General features: G+C 38.4%; 1 protein-coding gene across 1 annotated transcript in view; it reads left to right on the plus strand.

Moving 5' to 3' along the window:
* Positions 1-2,360: 2,360 nt before the first annotated feature.
* Positions 2,361-25,372, plus strand: part of LOC144030720 (ephrin-B2a-like) — a 40,137-nt gene continuing 17,125 nt past the window's right edge. The window contains exons 1-2 of the mRNA XM_077537263.1: positions 2,361-3,216; positions 14,734-15,017. Of these exons, the coding sequence (XP_077393389.1) occupies positions 3,104-3,216; positions 14,734-15,017 (397 nt within the window). The 5' untranslated portion in view covers positions 2,361-3,103. The remainder of the gene's footprint in view (positions 3,217-14,733; positions 15,018-25,372) is intronic.

Here is a 25,372-nt window from a genome sequence, read left to right on the forward strand (position 1 = left end):
ACCACTGATGTAGGTCTTTCAGTTTCCAGTCAAGTGGAAATTAAACTCTTTGTATGGCATGTGCTTGAAGTTGTACGAAGTAAACAGAAGTCTCTTCAGTGAGTCCACACTGACTGCAACAGTGAAAATCTCTACATTAGCATTATATGGAGAAATAGCAAAAAAAAAAAAAGTATAGTTCAGAATGACAGTCAGCGCCTTGTTTAACAATGTGAAATGCAAAGGCTCTCCATGCAGCAGTAATTTTATTAATTATTATTATTATTATTATTATATTCCTTGCCGGGTAGTTGGACTTGTATGACAGTCCAAATCACGGGCCCCTGTATTGCCGACGGAGATGTACGTGACAACTTTGCACACCAAACAGTCTGCCCTGCATGAATCCCGTCAGAACGGGCACGTGTAGATTTATTCTTGAGGTTGTCTGTAAAACATAAGTTTTCATTTTGCCATTTTGTCATTCCTCCTCTTTCAGCCGCCTTCAAGTAAATGGGAACACAAGACCAGGCAAGCAGTGTGCCCTCGTGATTTAAACCAGAATCATTACAAGTCCATCCACAAGTACCTTTTAAATTGTAAATATAGTTCAGCGTTGTAAAATACATTTATTGTAATGATGATGCAGAATCTTCTTATGACTTTGGCAAAGACAGGCCTCTTGTATAAAATAAGGAAATGGACATGTGCCACGGTGGGATTTTTGTCCCCAAAAGGAGGACACGTCCAGACAAAAACGGACGTTTGGTCATCCTAGAGTTGACCCAGGCTGCGCCCCTCTCAGGGTTCGAACTTCGAAGGCACATGAAATCACAATGATCGGGCTTCGTGGCTGGAAAAGCAAAATCGACGAGACCACTACCAGATTTGCTACAGAACTTTTTTTTTTCTTTTTTTTTCTTAAAAAAAAAAAAAAATGGTGAAAGAAACCTCAACACACATTTCCACACGTCTTATGCAGGTGTGATGTGAGCTATATTAAAAGTTTTAGTACCGTTGTTGCTTTGTGTATTCATGGTTGTGTATTCATGTGATTTGATGTTCCCGAGGCCACGTGCACTTCAACGATCTGAGAAGCGGAAACCAGCCAGGCGTAAACATATGACTGTTAGTTGTTACTTTCAATGCGCGTTATAATTCAGCAAAGCTTTATTGCACAACTGTGAAACTGAGTCGATCTAAGTAAAAAATTTCGAATTATAGTGAATGGAAAACGTTGCTCAAAGTTCTGACTGTTGAATAATCTAATACATTTGGTGCCATTTCCATTTAATTCCTCTGTGAATTAATTCAGCGCCAAGCAAGCCTGTGGCTCTATTTGTGTTTATTCCAGGCCAGGACAAGTGGCAAGGGACTCCTAAATTATCTCCTTGGTGTGACAGTAACGTAATTATTGGCTGGGCAAACAAACGCAATCCACAGCGGCTGCCTTTAAACGGCACTGATCAAATTAAGTTGTTAAAAAGTGCCACATTTTCACACGTTCGTATTGTTGAGCTTCGGTCTTATTAGATGACCATCAACAAAGATTTTGTTTGTGTCTGTGTCTTGAAGCGAGGCCGTCAAAGTAGAGATAAGACTTATTGGCTAAAATTAATCGTGAACATGCGGGCTTGTTTGAATCTTTGAAATAATATCAAGGTAAAAGTAGGCCTATGTTATGTAATAAAGTTCCAATGTAAATTTGTGTTTGTGGAAATAAATGCTGTTACTTTAAAAAGTGTAATGACTGTTTTATTTTGTTGAATTCAGTCTCATAAAGCTTCATACAACTACGGAAATGCAACGAAATACTGTCCTGTCGTATTGTATTTTTTTTTAATGCTCCCCCCCCCGATTGTGGCATTTCCGCTAGTGGGCGCTCCTGCCTTTTGGAAGAACTCGAGCTGCCTTCACGTGCTTTTTTCCCCCTCCCTCCTCTCAATTGCACTCCCATGGGAGACACTTTGCTTGCATCGTTTTGCAACAAGGTCCTGACTCCCGACTCACCAGGAAATGTTTGCCAATGGCCCCGATTATGGGACCAGAAGCAACTTAAACACTTATTTTATTTTCGCTTTAGGGTCACGGTCACCTTGTACAATTGTGGAAACTAGACGTTTACCCACGTCACTTGAATTTATTTGGTCTATACGTGTGAGGCTTTGTCTCCGATATGCTGCGTATGTTAATCTTGAAAATAATTTACATACGTAAATTGGCTAAAGCCGTCCTCCACTCTCTCCCTCCCCCATGGCACAGCAGCACTCACTAAACCAGTCGCCCTGCTTTGAATGATAGCAGACTTGTGTCGACTTCACCGCCCAATCACCAATCAGCAGCGCCTTTGGGCGGAGTCTTAGTTAACCCGACTCCACCTAATACATCCACTCGCGTTCTCTCAGTTACTTTCTATCCAGGTTTGGGAGCTGAGCACAAACGTGATCCACACGCCGCCCGCGGTCGTTTGGAACGGATCTGCAACATTTGGCCGCTGCAGCTCTTTTGTGGACCTATTATGAGAACTTTCTTATCAGCTCTTTTGATTATTTTCATTGTCATGTTTGATCATTTCCTCCATTTTGACCATCATTGTTTTGTCCTTTTCATTTTTTTCTGCTACCGTTAGCCACAATTTGTTGCTTATCACCACCAGCGCCATCTGAAAAGGGGGAATTATCATCCCATTCCACCGCTAGTCTTCGCTCCGGTTCACTCTGCTGCCGCCGCCGCCGCCGCCGCTTCTGTGGATTTGATGCGAATTGCTGGACTCAGACAAAGGGGATTTATTTTTCTCATTCTACCAACAACACCTGTTCACTCTGAGGAATGTATAGCGACAGCTTTCAGTGCCGCGCTCTGACGATCGGAAAAAATACGCAGCGCCTGTGAATAAACTATGCGTCCTTGCTTTGTGGAGCAGGTCTCTCTCCTGACGATGCTGTAGACCGCTTCGGGGTCTGCGGTCCGTGCGCGTCGCTGTTGGATCGGGATACAAAGCGAAGAAACGACCTTTTCCATTCGGGAGCACTTTTCATTCGAATATTTTTTTTGAGGGGGGGGGGACCATTTATTTCGATACAAATCCGTGCACCCATTTGGAGGCACACCAAACAGTCAAACCATGGGAGACTCGATGTGGAGATATTATTTTGGAGTTATCTTTCTTGTCTTCAAAGTACACTCGTGTCGTGCGCTCATCTTGGAGTCCATTTATTGGAACACAACAAATACCAAGTAAGTACGCACGCACACGCGCGCGGGCAAAACGTGCGCACACAAACAAATACGCACGCAAATAGGGCAGCCACCAGCAGTGCGCTGAGTCGAGCAGTGGTGAGAGTGATTGACTGTCAGGCTTTCTTTAAAAAATGTTACTTTAATGTTGCTCGCATGGGCTAACAAATAAGTAGCTTATATTTAAAAAATGACAATTCTAGTAACATACCCAGTACAAAAATAGCGGATTTGCTTTTGGAATACATGTGGACAACTTCACACATAAAACAAATTACAATTTATTCCCATCCCTTTGCAGGTTTGTTGCGTCTTGAAACGCAAATGACTTGTGCGCATTACATTATGGAGAAATAACGACGCAAATCATGAAAACTTACAACCTGGTAATTTTAATCACACGATAACCACATCCTTTGCATTATGTCTCATATATTCTTCAGGTTGGTTTTTTGGGCTGCAGTGGTCGGCTTTGGGCCGACGGGCCGTGCGTTATGTCGCACCAAGCACCTTAAACACGGGTAGCCTATATGCATGTTTAGCTGTTTGTTGTTAGTGGTTGTTGTTAATGTAGTTAATTAACTGTTTTCTCATTTTTGTTCCATCGTCGATTTGGTAGAAAACATCACTCCAAACAAAAATTCCACCCATTGCACAGTGCCCGCATTGTTAACTTAATTGCATTGCATGTGACTTGAAGATAGCCTCCAATTCATTTATATTTGTTCGGAATCAAATGTTTTTTTTTAGTTGTGCATTATAGCCAAATTTTAGGGAGGCACCGGAAAAAAAAAGTGCTTGTCTTAAAAAAAGAAAGAAAAAACTTTGCGTCGCTTTTCGTGGCTGCTTTGGCGCTCGATCCACGAGAGCCACCAGGACATCATTCGGGAACAATTAAATTTGTACCCAAGATAAGTGTGCTATGTTCAACAATTAGTACACTGAGCATGAAAATAGAGCATTTTAATTGGGGTTGGGTCAGTTTTAGGAAAATTATTGAAGCGACTTAACAGCTTGCCTTGTTTTCCTCCATACCATGTGTGCTTTTCAATTTATTGACCCATACAGCCAGTTAGGTGCTGGTCTTTTGAGATAAAGATATGTATTGTCTTTTAGTGAGCACCAATTCATAATTTACCAGTGACAAGCAATGCCTGCCTGCTCTCAACACGTCATATTTGATACTTCAAGCAAATCTAAATGATCCACCAGTATAGAGCTAATTTATATTCACAACAAAAAAATTTTTGTTCCGTTTTGTGATCACAGCGCTGACTTCAGATCAGTCGATAGCAGACTGTTTTTTTGTTTTTGTTTTTTGCTATTAAGGTATCCGATGGAACCATTTGGCTGTTACTGGTCCTCTGTTTTTCTAGTGACTATGAATGAAAGCAAATTGACTGTAAATTGTCAAATGTATCTCTAGAGACATTTTGTTTTGCCGTTTTTGGTGGGGTGCGAGAGTGTATTTGTTTAGTGTAGCCTACAGGGCTGAGCTTTGCGCTCTGCACACAGAACACTTAGCTTCTATATCCAACTGTGTCCCATCGCCCCTATAAGATACTCTCCAACTTATTTGGCACATTTCACTTCGAAGTTCATCTGTAGTAGCATTTTAAAGCTGATTTATTTATTTATTTTTGTTACTATTTACACAATATTTTTTTGTGGGCAATCAAAATCAAGTCTTGGATCAGTTTGCTATCTGCCCTACTAACTTTCTTGCGGTGCCGTACACATTAAGCAATGTCTGAAATGGATGGATGGAAATCCATTTAAATCTGGGAGGAAGCATTACAATTATGTATCTTGTCAACTTTCATTTTGAAAATGTGATTTTTGTCGAAGCCCCGAATTTTAGGTCCCCCGACTGCCACTAACGCAGCAAACATTCCGCTGAATTAGTGCATGCATGTGCACATTCTTTTTGTCCTGTGTGTATTTTAGGGTTAAGGGGTCAGACTTTGATATTATTGATTGAAATCTGTTTTGGGTATTATCCCTTTATATGCTCATGGATCTGATGGCAACAGTAGAGAAAGAATAACAGAGTACAGTGTTGACCGAAATTCCTAGGTTGAGATAAACACACTAACTATGCTCAGTGGTTCAAAAATGTTACTTGGTTTAAGATAAGTTTTCATGGACCTTTTTCAGTTGAGGGCCACATACAGAAAATCAGAAGGACGCAAGGGCCCAATAATGTTATGAAGAGAAATTGTGTTTAGTCCTAAAAATTATACAAATAATTTATTTGTGCTTTTGCATATTTAGAAAAATGCTACAGTATATTAACCACCCGCGACCCTTGTGAGGAATAAGCGGTCAAGAAAATGGATGGATGGATGGATGGATGGATGGTTGGATATATGAACCAATTATTTGTAATATGGCAGTAGGGTTGTTATAGTTTTGGAATTTTTCATTTTAGTTAGTTTGTATTAGTTTTCAGGGTGGTTCTGTTAGTTTTTATTAGTTTAGTTCTTTAAAAAACATGCTTAGTTTTATTTTGTTAGTTTCAGTATTAGTATTAGTTTTTTTATGTTTATTACTTGTGTGCGATATTTAAAAAAAAAAAACACCATGGGAGCAACGTCATCTGAAGGTGCTTTTCTCTTGGCTGCTGCGAGATGACATCATTTCTGTGTGACATACTTTCAAACGTCATTACTCTGGTTTATATCAAAACTAAATCTACTAAAAATCACATTTAAAATCATCCCCAAAGGCTCATGCATTAAATTAATTACCAAAGACTAAACAAAGGAAATGTTGGCTATAATCATAGTTAGTTTTGTAAACATGAAATGTAGTTTCAGTTAGTTTTTGTTTTTTAAGAAGCATTTTTGTTTTTATTTTATTTCTGTAACAATATTGTTTTTTGAATTTTATTTTTTTCATTAGTTTTAGTTTACTAAAATAACTTTTAATGGCATCTGTTTTTCGATACCCTCCCTTCTTACTTTGACCATCTCCAAACATTTTTGTTTTGTTTATTTTATTTGAACTGAGTCAAATGCCATTTTTAGCATATGTCGCGGGCCACTGAAAAATGGATGGCGGGCCGTAGTGTGGGTACCCCTGGACTAAGATAACTCCCCCTTCAAAAAAAAAAAAAAAAAACCACACACAAAACACAGAAATAAACAACACCTACAACTTGATCAGTTTTGAAGGCATTTATCAAATGGAGTGTAATAATGCTTCATGCTTCTTCCCGCCAGCCCTTTTTCTTTTCGGTTATTACATGTTGTAATTGTATGATGAAATGTTTGATTGTCACAATGCTGTCCGAAAGGAAAAATGAAAAAATAAACTAAATAATAGAAAAAAATATATAACAAACTCAAATTGAATTTGGAAGCCTATGCGAAGTTCTCATGCCTCTTGAATATCACTAATAAGCAGGTCAGCAACATGTGCAACAGACCAAATGGTGGCTTTTGCTCTGTCTAGCTTACTTTGCCTGTTTGACTATGAGGAACATTTGAAATCTGAAGGCTCGAGACCAGTCGAATGGCTTTGTGTGTAGGCGGGGATGAAGAAAACTCAAGGCTGGCTTTATAGTTTATGCATACATGCTACATGTGTGCATCTATGGAAAAAAAAAAATCCATCTACGAGGCCCACGGCTGTGTTGATTAAACCCTATTGTTATGCGTACTGCCCTTATGCATGAACCTCACAAGAAAAAAAAGGAAACACCCAACCTCCAACATTCTCCTAACCACAGTCTTTCCAACACGCACGCATGCACGCACACACACATGCACGCACGCCTCCTTCTTCTAATCCATTTTGTAGTTGGGAGGGAGAAACAAAAGTGAAGCCTGCTTTACATGGTTTATGTAAAAAGAGTGCTCCCTCTTCTCCTCTGCAGTTCATTAAGAGATTACGTATAAGCCCAAAAGGCCCTTTGTGACCGGGCAGTGACGGGGGCACCTCTGTGGGTTCTTTTGTTGGTTCGGGGGGGGTCAGACTTCTGCTTCCAGATGCAGGTCCGTCATGAATGCGTGACGAGGGTCTCGGTTCTGAAGGTTGTAATCATGACCACCCCCTCTTTCACTGACCCATCTTTCCCCAAAAATTCAAACGTGACCTGCTACTTGAATGTAGCTACACTGGCCAGCAGTAATCTAAAAGGTCAGGTCATGAAAACATGCAGTGTTTGCCGCAGTGTTACGATTGCAGGGTCCATAGATGTCTGTTTTACGGTGACAGTTCGAGATGATCATCAGTGTCATGCATTAAAACAAGAAAACACAAAGTGGAATGAAACAGAGCGGGAGAAGAAAGCATTGGGAGAGAGGAGGGTAATTATGTCTCGGGCTGCTCAGATCCTGTAGGCCCGGATTACTGGATGAAAGGTGAAGGGAGTGTAGACAGAGCCAGAGAGCACAAGAGGGGGTCGGGTGACAGTCAGCATAAAGACCCTCCGTCCCTTCGGCCAACAGAGGGCGAAAGCCGCTGCGCTGCAAATAATTGAGGGTGGATTAACCTTCACCATACCTTGGTGCGCCCTCTTTGTCCATCGCCTTAATGAAACCTTGCATTGCAGCTGGGATTCACAGTCAATTAGTTGCTTTTGATCAGCTGTAAATATTCGCCATCTCCTCCTGCTTTGTTTTCATATAAATTCGAGGAGATAGGAAGAGAATGGTGGGCGGAGTCACAAAGGGATTACACCAGGGTGGCCGTTGGTTTTTGTAACACAATATTCCACTGGTTTAATTGAAACACTTGATAATATACTTCTTCACTTTCCAACCCCTCAAAAAAACAAAAAACAAAATCTCATCCACACATCCACACCAAACCTAAAGATGAAAAGGTGATTCGACAAACAGATGCCACTTAAGCAAATGCTCCTTCATGTCTCCAGTGTCACTCATATGCTAACCCAGACTAGCAGGCCTTGTCACACACAATTTCACCCCCATTCGGCACATACAAATTGGGCGAAAGATCGATTCTAATGCTCCAGCTCTATCTTGAAAGTATGTTTCCAACAAGACTTGTAGTGATTTTCTCAATTGATTGGCAACCTTCTTTTTTCCACTCCTCAGACAATGTTAAAAACTCATTCACTGCCAGCCATTTTAGAAAATGTCAAAATTTTCAATACCCACACGATATTACGTTCAATAATTATATATAAACCGAATCTACCAAAGTAGGTTTGCCAAAATACATCCATTTCTCCCATGGACTCTGAAACTGTTTATTTCATATAAAATGGGACAATGATGTCATCTACCGGTGGTTGGGCATCAGTAAAGTTGTTTCCAAGTTTGACATTTACAGTGAAGCATAATCAGATTCTCCCCCATCCATCCCCGCTCTAATAAATGTAATTGACAAGTATACTTGTCAAAGGCAGTGAATTTAATCGCTTGGAGACACTTATAGATGATCTGAGTTTCCCAACAAATGGCAGGCAAACAGAGGGAGATAAAACACTCAAGTGTTTTATTGTGCAGCAACGTCATCATTTTGATCTGTGTGGCCTGGGGTGGGAATGGCTTTTGCCCCCTCATGATTCAGTTCAGTTATGATTAGGGATGTAACAATATGGGCAATATCGTGATATTAAAACTGCCACAATATCGTCGTCGTCATGTTCACAATATTTAAAAGGAACACATCTGTTAAAAAAGGTCACGTTGATTTGCATTTGTGCAGATCTAGCACCCTCTAGTGGCTAGTTTATTAGTACAATTAAATTTTCATTAGGGATGTTTTGGCCTTCTATGTTTAAAATTTATTCAAATTGTCAGATGAAGGGTAACCTAATTTGCTTGTGAAGCGATTAATGTGTGCTTGCATGAGCAAGTAAGCTCCTCAATATTGTTATTAGAGATTTTAGGTGGTATATATGCATTGCTGTTTTTTGTTTTTGTTTTGTTTTTTTTGTTTTACAAATTGTGACCTTTGTTTAAATACTGTCCAGCACCACCCTTACATCTAGATGTATTGAACTACTCAGGACAGAGCACCTTTTATTGAAATATCCGCTTCTCACGCGAGCCAAAATATTGTAACAAACATTATTAACTCATTTAATCCCAGCTATTTACATTGGAGCAACCCCTTCAGTGACGTTTTACTGGATTTTGACCAATCTTGCAAGGCCCACAGAATATTGTGTTCTATTGCTATATAAACATGGAATCTAGCAAAAGCAGAAATTTATCTTTCAAAATCTTTTTCCGTTCTTTAGTTATTAGCGTTTGAATATAGTTAATTTTTGTCTAAATTCCAATTCCTGACAAAAACAGAAAACGAGCTTTTTGTAAAACAAACATTTCAAGCATAACTTTGACATTAACACTATTTTTTATTTTTATTTTTTATTTTTTTATTTTATTTTTTTTAGCCAAAAGCAGTTCTCCAGGGTTAACTGTCTTGTTCTGCCCATCGCTTATTTTCCGCTGCCTCCACGCTATTACAACGCACTAGTGACAGACGATACTGCCATCCCAACCTACACTTGCTCCTTCTCTTCTTCTGCAACAAGATTCTTGTGTGATACTGGCTGATATTAGAATTGCTGCCACCTACTGGTCTTTTTTTTTTTTTTTTTAATAACATTACAGTCAAGCCTAATGCTTCAGTCAGAAGCTGCGTCAGACCTTCCTGTACATTCTTGCATGAAAAAAAGGCATATGACATATAAATATGTCATATGTACAAGGTGACTATGACTTTTATGATGTATTGATACATCTTATGTATGGAAAGGGTTAAATTAACTTCAAATGAATAACATTTCACATTTGGTGGCATAACCCTTGCTTGCAATAACTGTCGAGCCTGCGGCCCATTGACTTCACTGCTTTCTTCATTTGAAATACTTTTCCAGGCCTTCATTGCGGCCTCTTTCAGTTCTTGTTTTTGGAGGTTTCTCCCTTCAGTCTATCAGGAGGTAAAACACAGGATCTATGGGGTATATGCCACGGAGATGGTGGGATGTCCGACTTTCACACATCAGCTTTGTTTCCGGTTCCTGTTTGCGACGTGTGGGTCGCGTCCCATTACTTGCGCTTCCACCTTTGTGCCCCTCGGTTGCGCGTTCCCGTCGACGGATGTGCGTGTGTAGCGTGTCCGTCTCAGTTTGTCCGAAGCATTTCAGAGAGCCCATCGGTGCTGACGTGTGTAACCCGGAAGTCGGAAGTTGATGGCATCTACGCCATTGACTTGGCCATTCAAAGACCAGACAACCCCCGACCCCCAATGAATTCCTTTGTTGTGTTGGCAGTGTGTTTTGGGCCATTACCTTGTTGCACGATGAAGCTTCTCATGACTGGTTTGGATGCATGTTTCTGTGAATTGCCTGACAAACTGGTTTTGTAGACTTCAGAATTCATTCTGCTGTGATTCAATCGAATCAAAGCTTTTATTTGCTCCGTTGTTGTTTTTTTGTAACAAAATCTATCTAATCAGTTGTTTCAAAGGATTCAGAATGGTTTACGTCTCCATCTAAGAATCTTTTATTACTCCCACCTCTAAGTGGTTGTTCAATTATATTATTTGCTACATATTTACTGCTGTTTTTACTAGTTGTTAATTGGGATTATTAAAGGTATACTTAACTTATTTAGCCCATTATAGCATTAAAAAGTTAATATTTTTTCTATAATTAATTTGATACTTCCATTATTTTTCACGTACAATTAGTACCTTTAAAAACACATTTTGCAATTTGCTGTTGCTGGGCTCAGGTAACCAATCACAGCTCATCTGTTTTCTAGGTTTGGTCATGTGACGTTCACAAGCTGAGCTGTGATTGGTTACCTGAGCCCTTGTGATGTCATTTTCAGTCAACAGCAAGTTGCAAAGTGTGTTTTTAAAGGTACTAATTGTAGATGAAAAATAATGAAAATATCAACTTTATTATAGGCAAAATATTAACGTTTGACTGCCAAAAATGACTAATTAATTAAAGTATCCCTTTAAAGGCCCAGTCTTCCGGTTTCACTCAGGAAAATGCACTTTTTACATACAGAATTTAAACAAACAAACTACTTATCAATTTACAGCTCTGGGCTTCTCTTAATATCCGGTGGTGATTTTTTCCTAAACCCCCACCCCCCAGCCTGTATTTTGCCATTTTGTGTTTGTTTTGTAAACATTGGGACATTTCTGTGGAAAGACAGTGTTTACACCCCTCCAGCCAATCGCAGAGCAGGGGGTGGCATGTCGCAAACGGGGCAGGGCGAACATGTCGGCTGCGTGACGTCACTCCCGCGGCAATTTGAAAGCACGCATGAAACTTACATGTATGAATGAGTGAGTGAAAAAAAAAAAATAAAATCCGTGTGTGCTTTCAAATTGCCGCGGGAGTGACGTCACGCAGCCGACACGGTCGCCCGGCCCCATTTTCGACACGCCACCCCCCGCTCTGCGATTGGCTGGAGGGGTGTAAACACTGTCTTTCCACAGAAACGTCCCGCTGTTTACAAAACAAACACAAAATGACAAAATACAGGCTGGGGTTGTGGGGGTTTAGGGCACAATCACCACCACACGTTAAGAGAAGCCCAGATCTGTAAATTAAGAAGTTGTTTGTTTAAAGCCTGTATTTAAAAAGTGCATTTTCCTGAGTGAAACCGGCAGACTGCGCCTTTAACAATAAAAGTTTTTAAATGAATAGCCTCTCTGTAAACATGAAAAACATTATTTTGCCTTGAGGGTATGTGAATCTTTAGCAGAAATAGAACAAAATGAACATAACCTAGACTTGAAAATGAGATCATGGGACAAGTAATATTGTAAAGCATAACACTCCCACACTTTGAAAAACAGGCAAGGGAGGAGCCGGCGCACAATGAGGGAGGTGCAGAACAAATTCATGACCAACGACACCCCACATTCTCACAATTGTATCTTGTTTGTTGCTGTTATTATGCCTAAACAATCCTATTAAGTTTTCTTTGTGAAGATACAGCCTATCATATCTTTGTGTAAGTTTCTCTTGGTTTGGAATGAAAGCAGAGTTCGAATGTGCTTCACATGTTGGGCTGTTCAGATCACACAGGATATAGTTTGTTTGGCTGTGACAAAAACAGGATCAAAAAGAGACGGGGGCATGAGACAATGAAGTTTTCTTTGGCTCTTGCTTGTCTGCTGTGAGCGTGTTATTAAGCTTGTCTGCGTTATCACTGGAAATGTTTGAACTCCTGCATGTTGCCCACTTCCTGCCGAGATAGCATTCATGCTAACTGGACCGGAGTCTGTCACCCCGAACGATTGTCGGAAAGTTTGCAATGAAATGTCTTATCAGCAAAGACCTTTTCCCTCCTGAATGTACATAGGATGTTGGTCGATATCTAGGTGTCTGTCATGTCTTTGTGAGTAGGTTGTGATTTTTTTTTTTTTTTTTTTTTTTTTAAAGATGTGTGTACTTAAATCCTTCACACACCAAGAGACTCTAGATCTAATATAAACCTAAAACGGTAGGAAAATGTTCATTGTTTTCCTTTTTTTTTTTTCCTGACAACATACTGTTCTCTTTCTCCCGCTGTGTCCATCACTACTTTGCCACTGAGTGTGTCCTCAGGGGCAGGAAAAATATCCACTCGGCCTACTTAGCTATTATGCTTGACTGTATTCGTCCTCAGCGTGTACGTTGCGTGCAAGCACATATGTACTTGTGCACATGCGATTGCCCAAATCAACAAAAAGATGCTGCATTTTCTTTGGCGAGGGATGGAAAAAAGAATGTTAAGTTCTGCATCTGTTCATTTGCAAGTGACAGATAATAGATGAGTGATAAAGACAAGGTGTGGAAAACGAGTGTGGAACACCAGGCTGCCCCCTTCAACGTAATTGTGTGCTTCATGTTAATTATTAATTGTCTGTGCCTTACCACAAGTCCCCTGCCACACATTACGGAGTCTGCTTTTGTACTGAGAGAGAGAGAGAGAGAGAGAGAGAGAGAGAGAGAGAGAGAGAGAGAGAGAGAGAGAGAGAGAGAGAGAGAAAGAGAAAGAGAGAGAGAGATACATACTTTACTTTGCTGAAATCTCTCGTGGTTTCTTTCAGGAAGAGGACTGTTTTTCTTTAAATTTGAATCCATATTGGGACCCCCCCCCCCCCCCCCAAAAAAAACAAACAAACAAAAAAAAAACAAAAAAACAAAAAACAAAAACAAAAAACCCCCACAATAAATAAATACTCAGTGGGAGATTCACTGAAGTTTAGCGTAGCTTTTGCGCAGCGCTAACCGGTAAAAGTGGAGCAATCCGGGAGCGTCTACTCCACTAAACACGCGCACATGGGGAAATTCATCATTAATTGCGCTGCCGACCAGAATGTGGCCCGTTGCACCGGTGTTGTGCCGCTGTTGTGGAGCAATATTTAGCGCTCTTAGCGTACGCAGCGCATTCTTGAATCTACCTCACAGTGTTGATCTCAACTTCACAAAAATGTGTACAAGAACAGAGACATATTCACACAGTTGTAATAATTTGCAATAAATAAATACATTTCAATTAAAAAAACTATATATATATATATATATATATATATATATATATATATATATATATAGGCGGGGCACGGTGGATGACTGGTTAGCACGTCGCCTCCCAATTCTGAGGACTCCGGTTCGAGTCCAGGCTTCGGCCATTCCTGGGTGGAGTTTGCATGTTCTCCCCGTGCCTGTGTGGGTCTTCTCCGGGTACTCCGTTCTCCTCCCACATTCCAAAGACACGCATGGCAGGTTAATTGGGCACTCCGAATTGTCCCTAGGTGTGCTTGTGAGTGTGGATAGTTGTTTGTCTCTGTGTGCCCTGCGATTGGCTGGCAACCAGTCCAGGGTGTCCCCCGCCTACTGCCCAGAGCCAGCTGAGATAGGCGCCAGCACCCCCCGCGACCCTTGTGAGGAATAAGCGGTCAAGATATATATATGTATATATATATATATATATATATATATATATATATATATATATATATATATATATACATATATATAGAAAATAAAGATTCCATTTCAATTCAAGCTGAATTTTTGAACGTGTATGAGAATATGTGTATCGTCGGAATGAATGCTGCAGGGCCTCGCCATACTTGAGACTAAATGGCGCTATTATTTGACTTTTGGGAAATATTTAGGGAAATTCAATTACACTCCCAGACAAAGCCCTACAGGCTTCCTGGTGATGAGTTCCTGCTACTATTGCAGTTGTTGAAATGTTGCCTCGTACAGAAAGGCGTTTTGCATTGTTTTGTTATTGTCTACAGTATGTGGCTTTTTTTTTTGTCACTAATTTGCTGAATTATTTTATTATCTGCAAACCATTTCCACTATGTTGAATATAATTGATGTATACCTGTTTTCAATTATGGGGGTTATTGTATTTAAACATGCACATTTGCCTAATCCTACCAGAACTTTTGCGAAATTGAGGACAAAGGCACCAATTACAATACTGGTATTTGATGCTGATGATTTTTTACAATTTATGAACAAGTTCATTACACTAAGGCTCTGTCCTTCCTTTCTTCTTTCAGATTTGTGCCGGGACAAGGTGTGGTACTCTACCCTCAGGTTGGGGATAAATTAGACATTGTGTGCCCCCGAGTGGACGGTGGAGTGGGTGAGGGAGTGGAGTATTACAAGGTGTACATGGTGCCCAGGGAGCAGCTGGAGAGCTGCACCATTACCAAGGCCGACACACCGCTCCTCAACTGTGTTAAGCCTGACCAGGATGTAAAGTTCACCCTCAAATTTCAGGAGTTTAGCCCCAACCTATGGGGCTTGGAGTTCTCCAGGGGAAAAGACTATTACATCATCTGTAAGTATCAATAATATCAGCACTGTGATCCGGAATGTCCCTTTAAATGTTTCTTCATGTTTAAGGCGACCAATTAGTTGATAGTTCCACATTTTACCTGCGATGTACTAATATCCTCGGGGAAGTTTTGATAGGGTTTAGTGACGGCCTCCTGGGTTGTAATATGGGAGGTGGATTGAACCATCTGTGTGGTGCAGAGGGGGGTGTATTGAAGATAAGACCATCTGTGAGGCTCTGCCACCGCCATCTGTGTGCTGTCATTGTAGAGGAAAGCAATATTTCTTACTCTGTACGAGGAAGGGGAAGAAGAAGTGCTGTCTTCAGATAGGGAAATCATTCATGAAAACAATCTAAACCAGGGGTGTCAAACTCATGTTAGCTCAGCGGCCGCATGGAGGAAAATATATTACCAAGTGGGCCGGATCGGTAAAATAATGGTATTATAACTTTTGCCGTCAATTATACGCAGATTTTCGCTATTTGTGGATATATAACCCTATAACCCTAACCCTAACCCTAACCCGTTAAACCCCTTTGCGGGCCTGACCCGGCCCGCGGGCCATATATGTTTGACACCCCTGATCTTAACAAAATACAGTTATAATGTGCAGTTCACCAATTAAGAGTGAGTTCACAAACCTCCTACCTAATACTTGTACTAATTTCCTCTAGTTACTGAGCAACGTGCAGGGGCACACATTACAAATAATAGTTATAATAATAATAATAATAATAATAATAATAATAATAAAACATCGAGGCCTCAAAGTCAACCGCATTATAACGAGGGAACACTGTACTCTAAGGTAATTGGTGCACTTTTCAGAGCCAAATTCAAATAGCATGTTATTTGTATGTCCTTGGCATATCATCTCAGAGCAAAATTCCCAGCTCAAGTTACCTCCATGTGGCCTCGCAAACCAATGCTGCTGCTAGAGTTGGTGCTGGTGAGCAGAACTAAATCTGTAAGCAAGAAGCTTCTAAACCTCTCAGAGGGAAGTATTGCTTCTCTCAGAAGAAAACAAGATGCCTGTCAAGCTGAGTCTGTTTTGAAATTACAAATTAAATTCATTATTCAATTCATTTTCAATGATTAAATTCATGAAAATGTCCGTTTTTCATTGCGTGGCAAATGGGAGGCAGAGTGCACAGTGTTGTTTATAGGGATGTAACAATAATGACAATATCGTGATATTAAAACTGCCAGAATATATCGTCGTCGTCATGTCACGATATTAAAAGCAGCACATCTGTTAAAATAAATAAATAAATAAATAAATAAGTCGGGTTGATTTCCACTTGTGCAGTTATAGTTTTTTTAATGCAGTTTAATTTTCACAAGGCATGTTTTGGCCCTTCCGTGTTTAAAATCCACACTAATGGTCAGATGAACAGAAACATAATATACTTGTGAACAGAGTCAACATGAGGAAGAACTCAATTTATTGTTTTTATCAATTTATTTAATTTCGTTAAATATTAATTATTTATTTTATTAATGATAATAATAAATGCATCAATTTATTGTAATGCTTGTATGAGTGCCTCTCCCTCTCTCTCTACATATATATACTGTATATATATATATATATATATATATATATATATATATATATATATATATATATACATATATAAAATATTTTTACATTTTTATATTTTTCATTGCTGTAATGTACAAAAACACAATATTATCTGTGTTGTTTTTTCTATGAGTTCATTTTTTTTTTAGAATATTGTGACCTTCTTTTGTATCACCAACCTCCCCACCATATAGTGATAATTATCGTATTGTGACTTTCATATCGTGTTAATATCGTATCGTGATGTTTGGATATCGTTACTTCCCTGTTACCATGACTGCTAGACCGCGGACTGCTCTCAAATCGATTGTGAGGGTTGTTGGGGAAAAAGAAAGTCAGGTTTCGTGTGTGAATATTATTGTTATAAATTACAAAAAAAAAAAGAAAGTACCGGTATTTTATTTTTCTAAAACGTACCTGAGCATTCAAATACTGCCCTGAGCTGTATTGGCGGCCAAGCAGTTTAATCTAACTCAAACTAGGGTGTCCAAACTACGGCCCGGGGGCCATTTGCGGCCCGCCATAAATTTTTTGGCGGCCCGCAGAAAATACTAAAAATAATTTTTCAATGCTGTTTAAAAAAAAAAAAAGAGGGATTAAACGTTTCTAGCTATGCAAAGAGACAAACTTGCAGCTAATAATTCAGTTTCAGAAATAAAAATTGTTTCATCCATTTGTTGCTTTGTGTCAAGGACCAATTTGTCAAAACATCACATTCAATTAATGGTTCTTAACTCATTCACTCCCAGCCGTTTTCATCCTTCGTTCTCGACTGTTTTCCTGGATTTTAACTGATTTTGCAAGGACCACAAAATATTGTGTTCTATTGCTAGAAAAAGCACGGAACCTACCAAAAAAGAAGATTAGAGTCTCTTCTTTCATCAGGAAAAAAAAAGTATATTTCTATCAGTTTCCGTTTTGCAGCAATTAGCATAATTAATAATTAGCTAAGTTTCATCATTATTCAAAAATCTGCTTAGAATGTGGGGAAATCAGCTTGTTTTAACATGGCCCTGGTTGATCTCTTATACACTGCTGCCTCCCGCTGGCTGTTTTTGTAATTACTACCATTGCCTCAACTGTTCTCTGTAGTTGAGAGGCTGTATCAATCATAAAAAAATATCTGTCTTTGGGACACTTAAAACATTTAAAATAGAACGTATTTATACGTTTTGGGGAGCAAATGAGTTAAGTGTGGTCAGTTTACTACCGATTGATCTTGTGGTTCAGAATGTCAAGTTGGGATTCAGCTGCTGCTCAGTGTAGAGGCGTATCTATTATAGTGGCACACAGGGGTCACTTTTTTGTGCCTTGTAACGGTTAGCAGTTTTCAATAAGTAACTGTATATTATATCAACAATTTATAATTGCTTCGTTGATTTTTACCATGTTTAATAAATAACTTAAAAAAAAATAATAATCTAAGTGGCCCTTTCAGCTTTCTATTTTTCTATATGTGGCCCTCAGAGGAAAAGGTTTGGACACCCCTGATCTAGGGATAGACCGATTATCGTCCGGACCAATTATCGGTGCCGATATTTGGCATGTTGACAAATATCGGCATCGGCCTTTTTATGAAGGCCGATAAAGCTGGAATCTCACCGAGCAGCGAATGCTTGCGAATGTAGCAAATTTTGTATTTTCATCAGGATTTGTAAGATGTTTATAGACACTTTTTAATTGTTGCAAAGACATATCATACATATTCAGACAATTTTTCTGCGAAGATCTTTTGAACCCTGACGAAAACCCAAAATTAGATACATTTAATTTTGTATACATTTGTCACTGCTGCCACTGGGAAGTCCCAACACTTTTTAATTTATAAAAAATAATAATTAAAAAAAAAAAATATTTGAAATTACGTTGAAATTTTGGAAAACTTTATTTACAGTAGAAAACTTTAGAAAACTATTTATTCATTTATTTATTTGCAAACACTGAAGTCCCAACACTTTAATTTATAAAAAAATAATAATAATAATAAAAAATAAAATACATTTAGAAATTATGTTGAAATTTTGGAAAACTTTATTTACAGTAGAAAACTATTTATTTATTTATTTATTTACTTGCTTAGTTTTGAATTTAGCTTAACACATGCCAATGACCCTGGAAGTTCCCGACAATTTCTACAATTTTCGTTAATTTTAAATTAAACAAAACTGTCTATTCTTAATATGTTTCAAATTAAACGATTTTTTTAAACGCTCGGCCTCCTTGACAACTAATCACTATCACTACCCTGATCTAACTGGTAACGCTCTGCACTCGCAAACGGGAGGTTGTGGGTTTGATACATACACATGAGGCACACGTTAAAATAGTGTAATAATGTATGGCAACTTTGAGTAAAACGTCTTCTTTGGAAATGAAAATGGCGCATAGGGAGGCACATGTCCAGAGAAACAGATGTGAGACGTGATGGTGCTGATTGTCCCAACGCTTGAGGTGCAGCTTGAGGCAGCTTCTCTGTGCACACACTTTTCAGATGCATGTTTACTATGACAACAAGAAAGATCCCCTTGGCTCTAGCTACTGTAACTATAGATTGTGTTTCTCTCAACAGAGTTTTATCACAGTATGTGCAAAGAATCATTTCCAAATGCAATAGCTTCACACTAAAAGCACCTGCTTGCTGCATCGGTCTTTTTGAATTTAAAACAAAGGGTTTTCAATAACTAGCTTTTATAGTCCATGCAAACTTCTCTCATTCGACATCCATTCCTAAAAAATATTAATGTTTAGCTTGAAGAGAGGAAAGAAGGAGAATTTTCTCTTTTTGGAATGAGTCACATTTTTCTGTTAATTGCCTCTTTAGTCGAACTCTCGCTTCAGCTCTGCAGCTGTTGCAGCTGACTGCATTTGAATTATGACGTTACACTGTCAAGTCAGTGATTAGCCTTTTTTGTTTGTTTTACCCAGCCATGCAAGGGTAATAATAATAATAATAATAATAATAATAATAATAATAATAATAATAATAATAATAATAATAATGATGGGAGAAGAATGAAAAGAAGGTGTAGAGTGGGACTGCCAATCTTTGCTTGTAGGTGTAATTGCTTGTGAGACAACAGCATGTTTTTGTGGGAAGTATGTTTAATATTTGAAGCATATTCAGTGACCTGGATAAACCAAAAACAACAACAACAACAACAAAAAACCCTTGGGTCTATATCCACGTTTGAGTGTCCATTCTCTGCAGCTCACACTCAAGATTTACTGCAAGGATTTGATTAGTCTTTTGGAGCGAGCACTGGATACATAATTAATTAACCAGCGTTTAATCCTCCATGTCCTCTCTCAATTGCCAAGGAACCCACATCAATTCAAAAGATCTGGATCTCAGCCAATTGGATTAGCACTGCTTTATGCTGATAAACTGTGCAAAGGCTAGACTTATATTACATGGCTAAACCTACACAATCAATTCAAGCATATTGATTCCAAAATATGCAGTACGTCTGTATTTTCATCAACATCTCATTGACAGACGTTCAAGTCTATTTGTTGCGCTAAAAATAAACCGGTGATTTGTGTCCGTCTCCGTGTGTGTGCGTGCGCAGGCTGCTCGACGCATGTTGTGTTGCATCTGTCCAACAGGCAGCTTCATGTCTGCAGATATTTCTGTCACTGTGCTTACAAGTGTGCAGGATTATGCTTTCATGCATGCCCGTGTCTGTGAATGTGTCTTTAAGTGGCCGTGCTTGCTGCTCCAGTTGGGAGCAAATGAATTTGATGTGATCGTTTGCGGCAGCATGGCCCGAAGACGAGAGCCTTGTATGTAAGATTACAGTACATGAGCATAAAGGCACAAGATCGAGAGAGGTCTGTGAAAGACAGACAGTGAAGTCAAGTGACAGAAGTTAAAAACAAGAGGACACCAAAGGAAGGAGAAAAAAAACATCAGAGAGCAAATCAAGTGCTTTTCAGACAGAGAAATAAAACATAATCACATTTCAGTTAAAATAAAACATCACCCCTATTTTGCAAGCTTGACCATTTCAATTGTAATATAAGCACAATATAAGTAGGCTATAGAAGGAATATATAATAATTAGGGATGTACGATACCATTTTTTTTTTTCAGATCAATACCAGCACGAGTACTCAACACTTGAGTAGTCACGGATACCGATTCCACTAGTACATACAATTGAGGGATGTCACGATAAGGGCAATATTGTGATATCGCGATATTAAAACTGCCACAATATCGTCGTCGTCATGTTCACAATATCTAAAAGGAACACATCTGTTCAAAAAGTCAGGTTGATTTCCATTTGTGCAGTTCCAGCACCCTCTAGTGGCTAGTTTATTAGTGCAATTTAATTCTCATTAGGGATGTTTTGGCCTTCTATGTTTAAAATCTATGCTAATTGTCAGATGAAGGGGAACCTAATATGCTTGTGAAGCGATCAATGTGTGCTTGCATTACCAAGTAAGTGCATCAATATTGTTATTAGAGATTGTAGGTGGTTGATATGCATTGCTGTTATGTACAAAAGCACAATATTGTGCTTTTTTTTAGTATGAGCTCTCTTTTTTACAATATTTTAATCTTTTTTAAATATCGCCACACCCCCACAATATTGCGATAATTATCGTATCGTGACCTTCATATCGTGATAATATCGTATCGTGATGTTTGGGTATCGTTACATCCCTAATTCTCCCCAAAAACAATGACAGATAATTTTAAAGAAAGACATATATATATATATATATATATATATATATATATATATATATATATATATATATATATACACTTATATATATATTAGGGCTGTCAGTTAAAGCGTTAATAGCTTAATTAATCACAGAAAAATGTCGCATTAATGACATATTAACTCATATTTATCGCACTATTTATTTATTTTTTTTACCTTGAACGTAACCGCGGATGGTCACATTGAGGGATGTGCAGGTCAGTGATGAGGTCAATGCACGCCATTTCCAACGCATGTTGTTCCAAAATGAGCTGGGTGACTCCAGTTGGTGTGCTCGGTGGTAAATTTCGCTTTAAAAAACACCCGACGGGGATTTGTACCCAGTTGATATGATCCTGTTTTGAGCAATACACGCATATATGCAATTGCGTACATGCATTTAATCAATGTTTGCAAATGACATTCATATCATAAAATGTGTTGTCAAAATATTACGGTATTTTGTATTTATTTTAAATTACGCAAGTAATTTAGCTGATTAATCATGATTAATCAAAATTAAAAAGTGTGATTAATTAGATTTAAAATTTTGACAGCACTAATTATATATATATATATATATAGGCCTGGGACGGTTTTTGAAAATCGATCGGTTCAACAGTTTCGCTTCGGCCCGTCTGTGTTCCGTTCGGTAGCTCTCACACAACTTTTTTTTTTTTTTTTTTCCCCTTCCTGAGCGCTAATCCAATATGGCGGCGTCCATGGTTACGGAGCGCGTCCATGGTTACGGGGTGTGTCATGGCAATGCTTCATATCCTTCCAGCCACGCTGTAGCCAATCATATTGCAGCGGGGCGGTTACAGCCTCGGAACAGGTAACAGCTAGCATGCTACGTCACACACCATAGCCGGAGGACGCGTTTCGGCGGCGCGTTTGCAATTTGGACTTCAGACGGAAAATGCGTGGGGTGGCGTGGAATCGGGATAGAATGGTGAATGGTAAGTCTATTTACTTGCTTTTGAACTGTACCGCAAGGTAGCAGCAGTGTTTTAGCATCCATGCTAAAGTTATTTTTAGCGCAATGCCGGCCGCCTGATGATATTCGATGTTTGTATAGCACGACTTAAGTCTTGTCAAACTCGCAAATCCCCTCAAAAGAAAGGTGGAACGTCTGCAAATAAAGCGCATCTTGTTCGTTTCATTTGAAATCCAGTGCGGTGGGGTGTTTAGAGAACGTGAATGAAGAGATGAGGTGCACACTTCGGCAAGCAGCTGAACTCATTCACACATCATGTAGACATGACATTTTAGTCTGTCCATATTCCATCTGACTTATGACACATCCCTGTCTTATGTTCATGAGATAAAACTTATTTAATAAATTCATCTTACAATTTTAATAGTATAATTATAATTTGATCTGAGAATAATTCAAAGATCAGTGTTTGAGCGAGTCTTTTAATAATATTATTATTAATAATAATAATGGATTTTATTTACAACCCACTTTATATTTATAAAATAAATCTCAACGTGCACAGTTCAGGCAACAATAAAAATCAACCAGGAAAAGCTTTTTTAAACCTGTGCAGCTAAGGCACTCATAAGTGAAGAAAAACCTCACAGTACACCAACAAACAAAAATAAAAAGTTTGCACACTAAAATAATTGTCTTAACTCTGTTTAGTCATAAATATACTTAGTGTGAAATCTGGGCTTATATAGTTTAACAAAAAGCTGCATATTTGCAGGTAACCATGACTTTGTCAATTGTATGAATGGCAACAGAGGGACACACACACAGGTTGCTTTTACCTTCAGTTATTTGTTATGCCTGCCACTATATGCCACTGGCATAAATTGAATAATAATTTAAATGATTATACAATAATAATAATAGTAATATTAATAGTAATAATAATAAATGAATAAACAAATAAATACATTAATTAATTAGCTGTGAATAATATACACTTTCTTAACTCCATGACATATTGGATTATTTTTTTATTTTTTTTTTAAATCACAGCATACCGAACTGAACCGAAAACCGACAGCACAAAACCGAAAATCGAACCGAACCGTGGAGTTAGTGAACCGTTCCAGGCCTAATATATATATATATATATATATATATATATATATATATATATATGTATATGTGTGTGGGTGTGTGTGTGTGTGTGTGTGTGGGTGTGTGTGTGTGTGTATATATCCCAATATACAATTTTCCTGAAAATTGCATGAAATTAATAGCACTTTTCTGTTCTTCTAATTCATAGTTCCTGATTATAAAATAGCAACAAGATGGCGGCCGATACTGGTATCAACCACTGTCACGAGTACCGATGTCTTAAAATAAGGCTGGTATCGATGCTCACTAGGGGTGGGACGATACGGGTAAACCACAATTAAATATAGTGACAATATTTGGCTCACGATGTCGATATCACGATACACGATATCTACGCTTTTTGATATATTGTAAAAAAAATTTTTTTTGCAATATATCACGATATGTGACTGAAAAAGCCAACAAATGCGAGACAACAAAAGTGAGACAAATTAAAGTGCATAAACATTTATAACATAACACTGCACAACTGGACACATTACATCGATATCTACCGTCAGTGTATCGATAATTTATTGCAACAGAGAGCGCAACAATATATTGCTATATCGATTTTCTCTCCCACCCCTAATATTCACCTATCCCTAATAATAATATCAGGAATTAATACAATATAAAGAATGTAAGGATTATGTAATTACTGTATACAGTCGTACAATTATATGTACATATATTATGTAATATAAGGAATTTCCACAAATTAAAAGTTTCATTATCAAAATACGAACAGGAGCAAACAAATAATATTGTATTATTTATACATATATTTATATATATATATGTCTGTATATATATATATATATATATATATATATATATATATATATATATATATATATATATATATATACATATATATATACATAGATATATATATATATATATTAGAGATAGACCGATAATCGGTCGGGCCGATAATCGGGGCCGATATTTGACATATTGGTACATATCGGTATCGGTCTGTTTTATTAATCTGACGGCCGATATGAGCGATCCATTTAAAACTCCGTCTTTTCGCTTCGAATGCAGCCCAGAGCGTCTCTGTCTGTTATGGAGTCCAACTCCAGCAATGTAACGCCCATAGCAGCATTTGATTGGTTAGCCGTGCAAGAGCCAGAACCAATCAGTAGTGTATGCCGTGTATCACAGTAGCCGGTCACACACGCACCCACGGACACAAAGCGAGACACATGCTTCGAAGGTAAGTTAAAAGAGAAGAGACTCCGCCGATCGTTTCACCATGATAAGCTAAACACATTGAATTATGTTGTGTATTAAATGCACTATATGAATGGAGCTGCAGTGCCTTGCATTGAATCCCCGCTAGCTAACAGTGGTGTGTTCAGCTTAGCATGTAGGCTAACACCCAGTAGCTAATTCGCTACTTGAACTACTCGGGGAGGGAATCACACACATTTTCACTTAATTAAGTAAATAATGTTTGTTAGAAAGGTTCCAAATATTAACAGTTGTCATTATTATATTGTCTAGTTCCATGTTAAGAGTAGAGTAATGTCATTATATTTACCTCTCGTGACGCACACATTGCATTCTGGGTCACGTCCACTACTTGTTGCATAGCGGTTATTATGCAGTGAGATGCCACAGTGACACTAAATAGCGTTTAGTTACTTTATATTGTGTTTATTTGTCGCACTGGTTTGCCATTGTGTGCCTTAAGCTTCGACGTCGATTTGATTGACAGCTCGTTGTGCACCTCGTTAAAGTCCGCTCCGTAACTAATTAAGTGTCTCAAACACCGTTTAACTACACGAACGTGTTCTCTTCCGTATTTTTGGCATTAGTAGAGAAGTGCACTAAAGTATATTGTGCTTATTTGCTCGTTTTGTCTCTCTTTTCACGTCATGTCTGCTGTCATTTGGGACATTATCCTCTCAATGGATGCCACTAATATGTAACATCTACGGCCGTAGTCGGCTGCAATTAATGTTCAGTGATGTA

This window comes from Festucalex cinctus, chromosome 11, assembly GCF_051991245.1.
Source record: "Festucalex cinctus isolate MCC-2025b chromosome 11, RoL_Fcin_1.0, whole genome shotgun sequence".
NCBI lineage: Eukaryota > Metazoa > Chordata > Actinopteri > Syngnathiformes > Syngnathidae > Festucalex > Festucalex cinctus.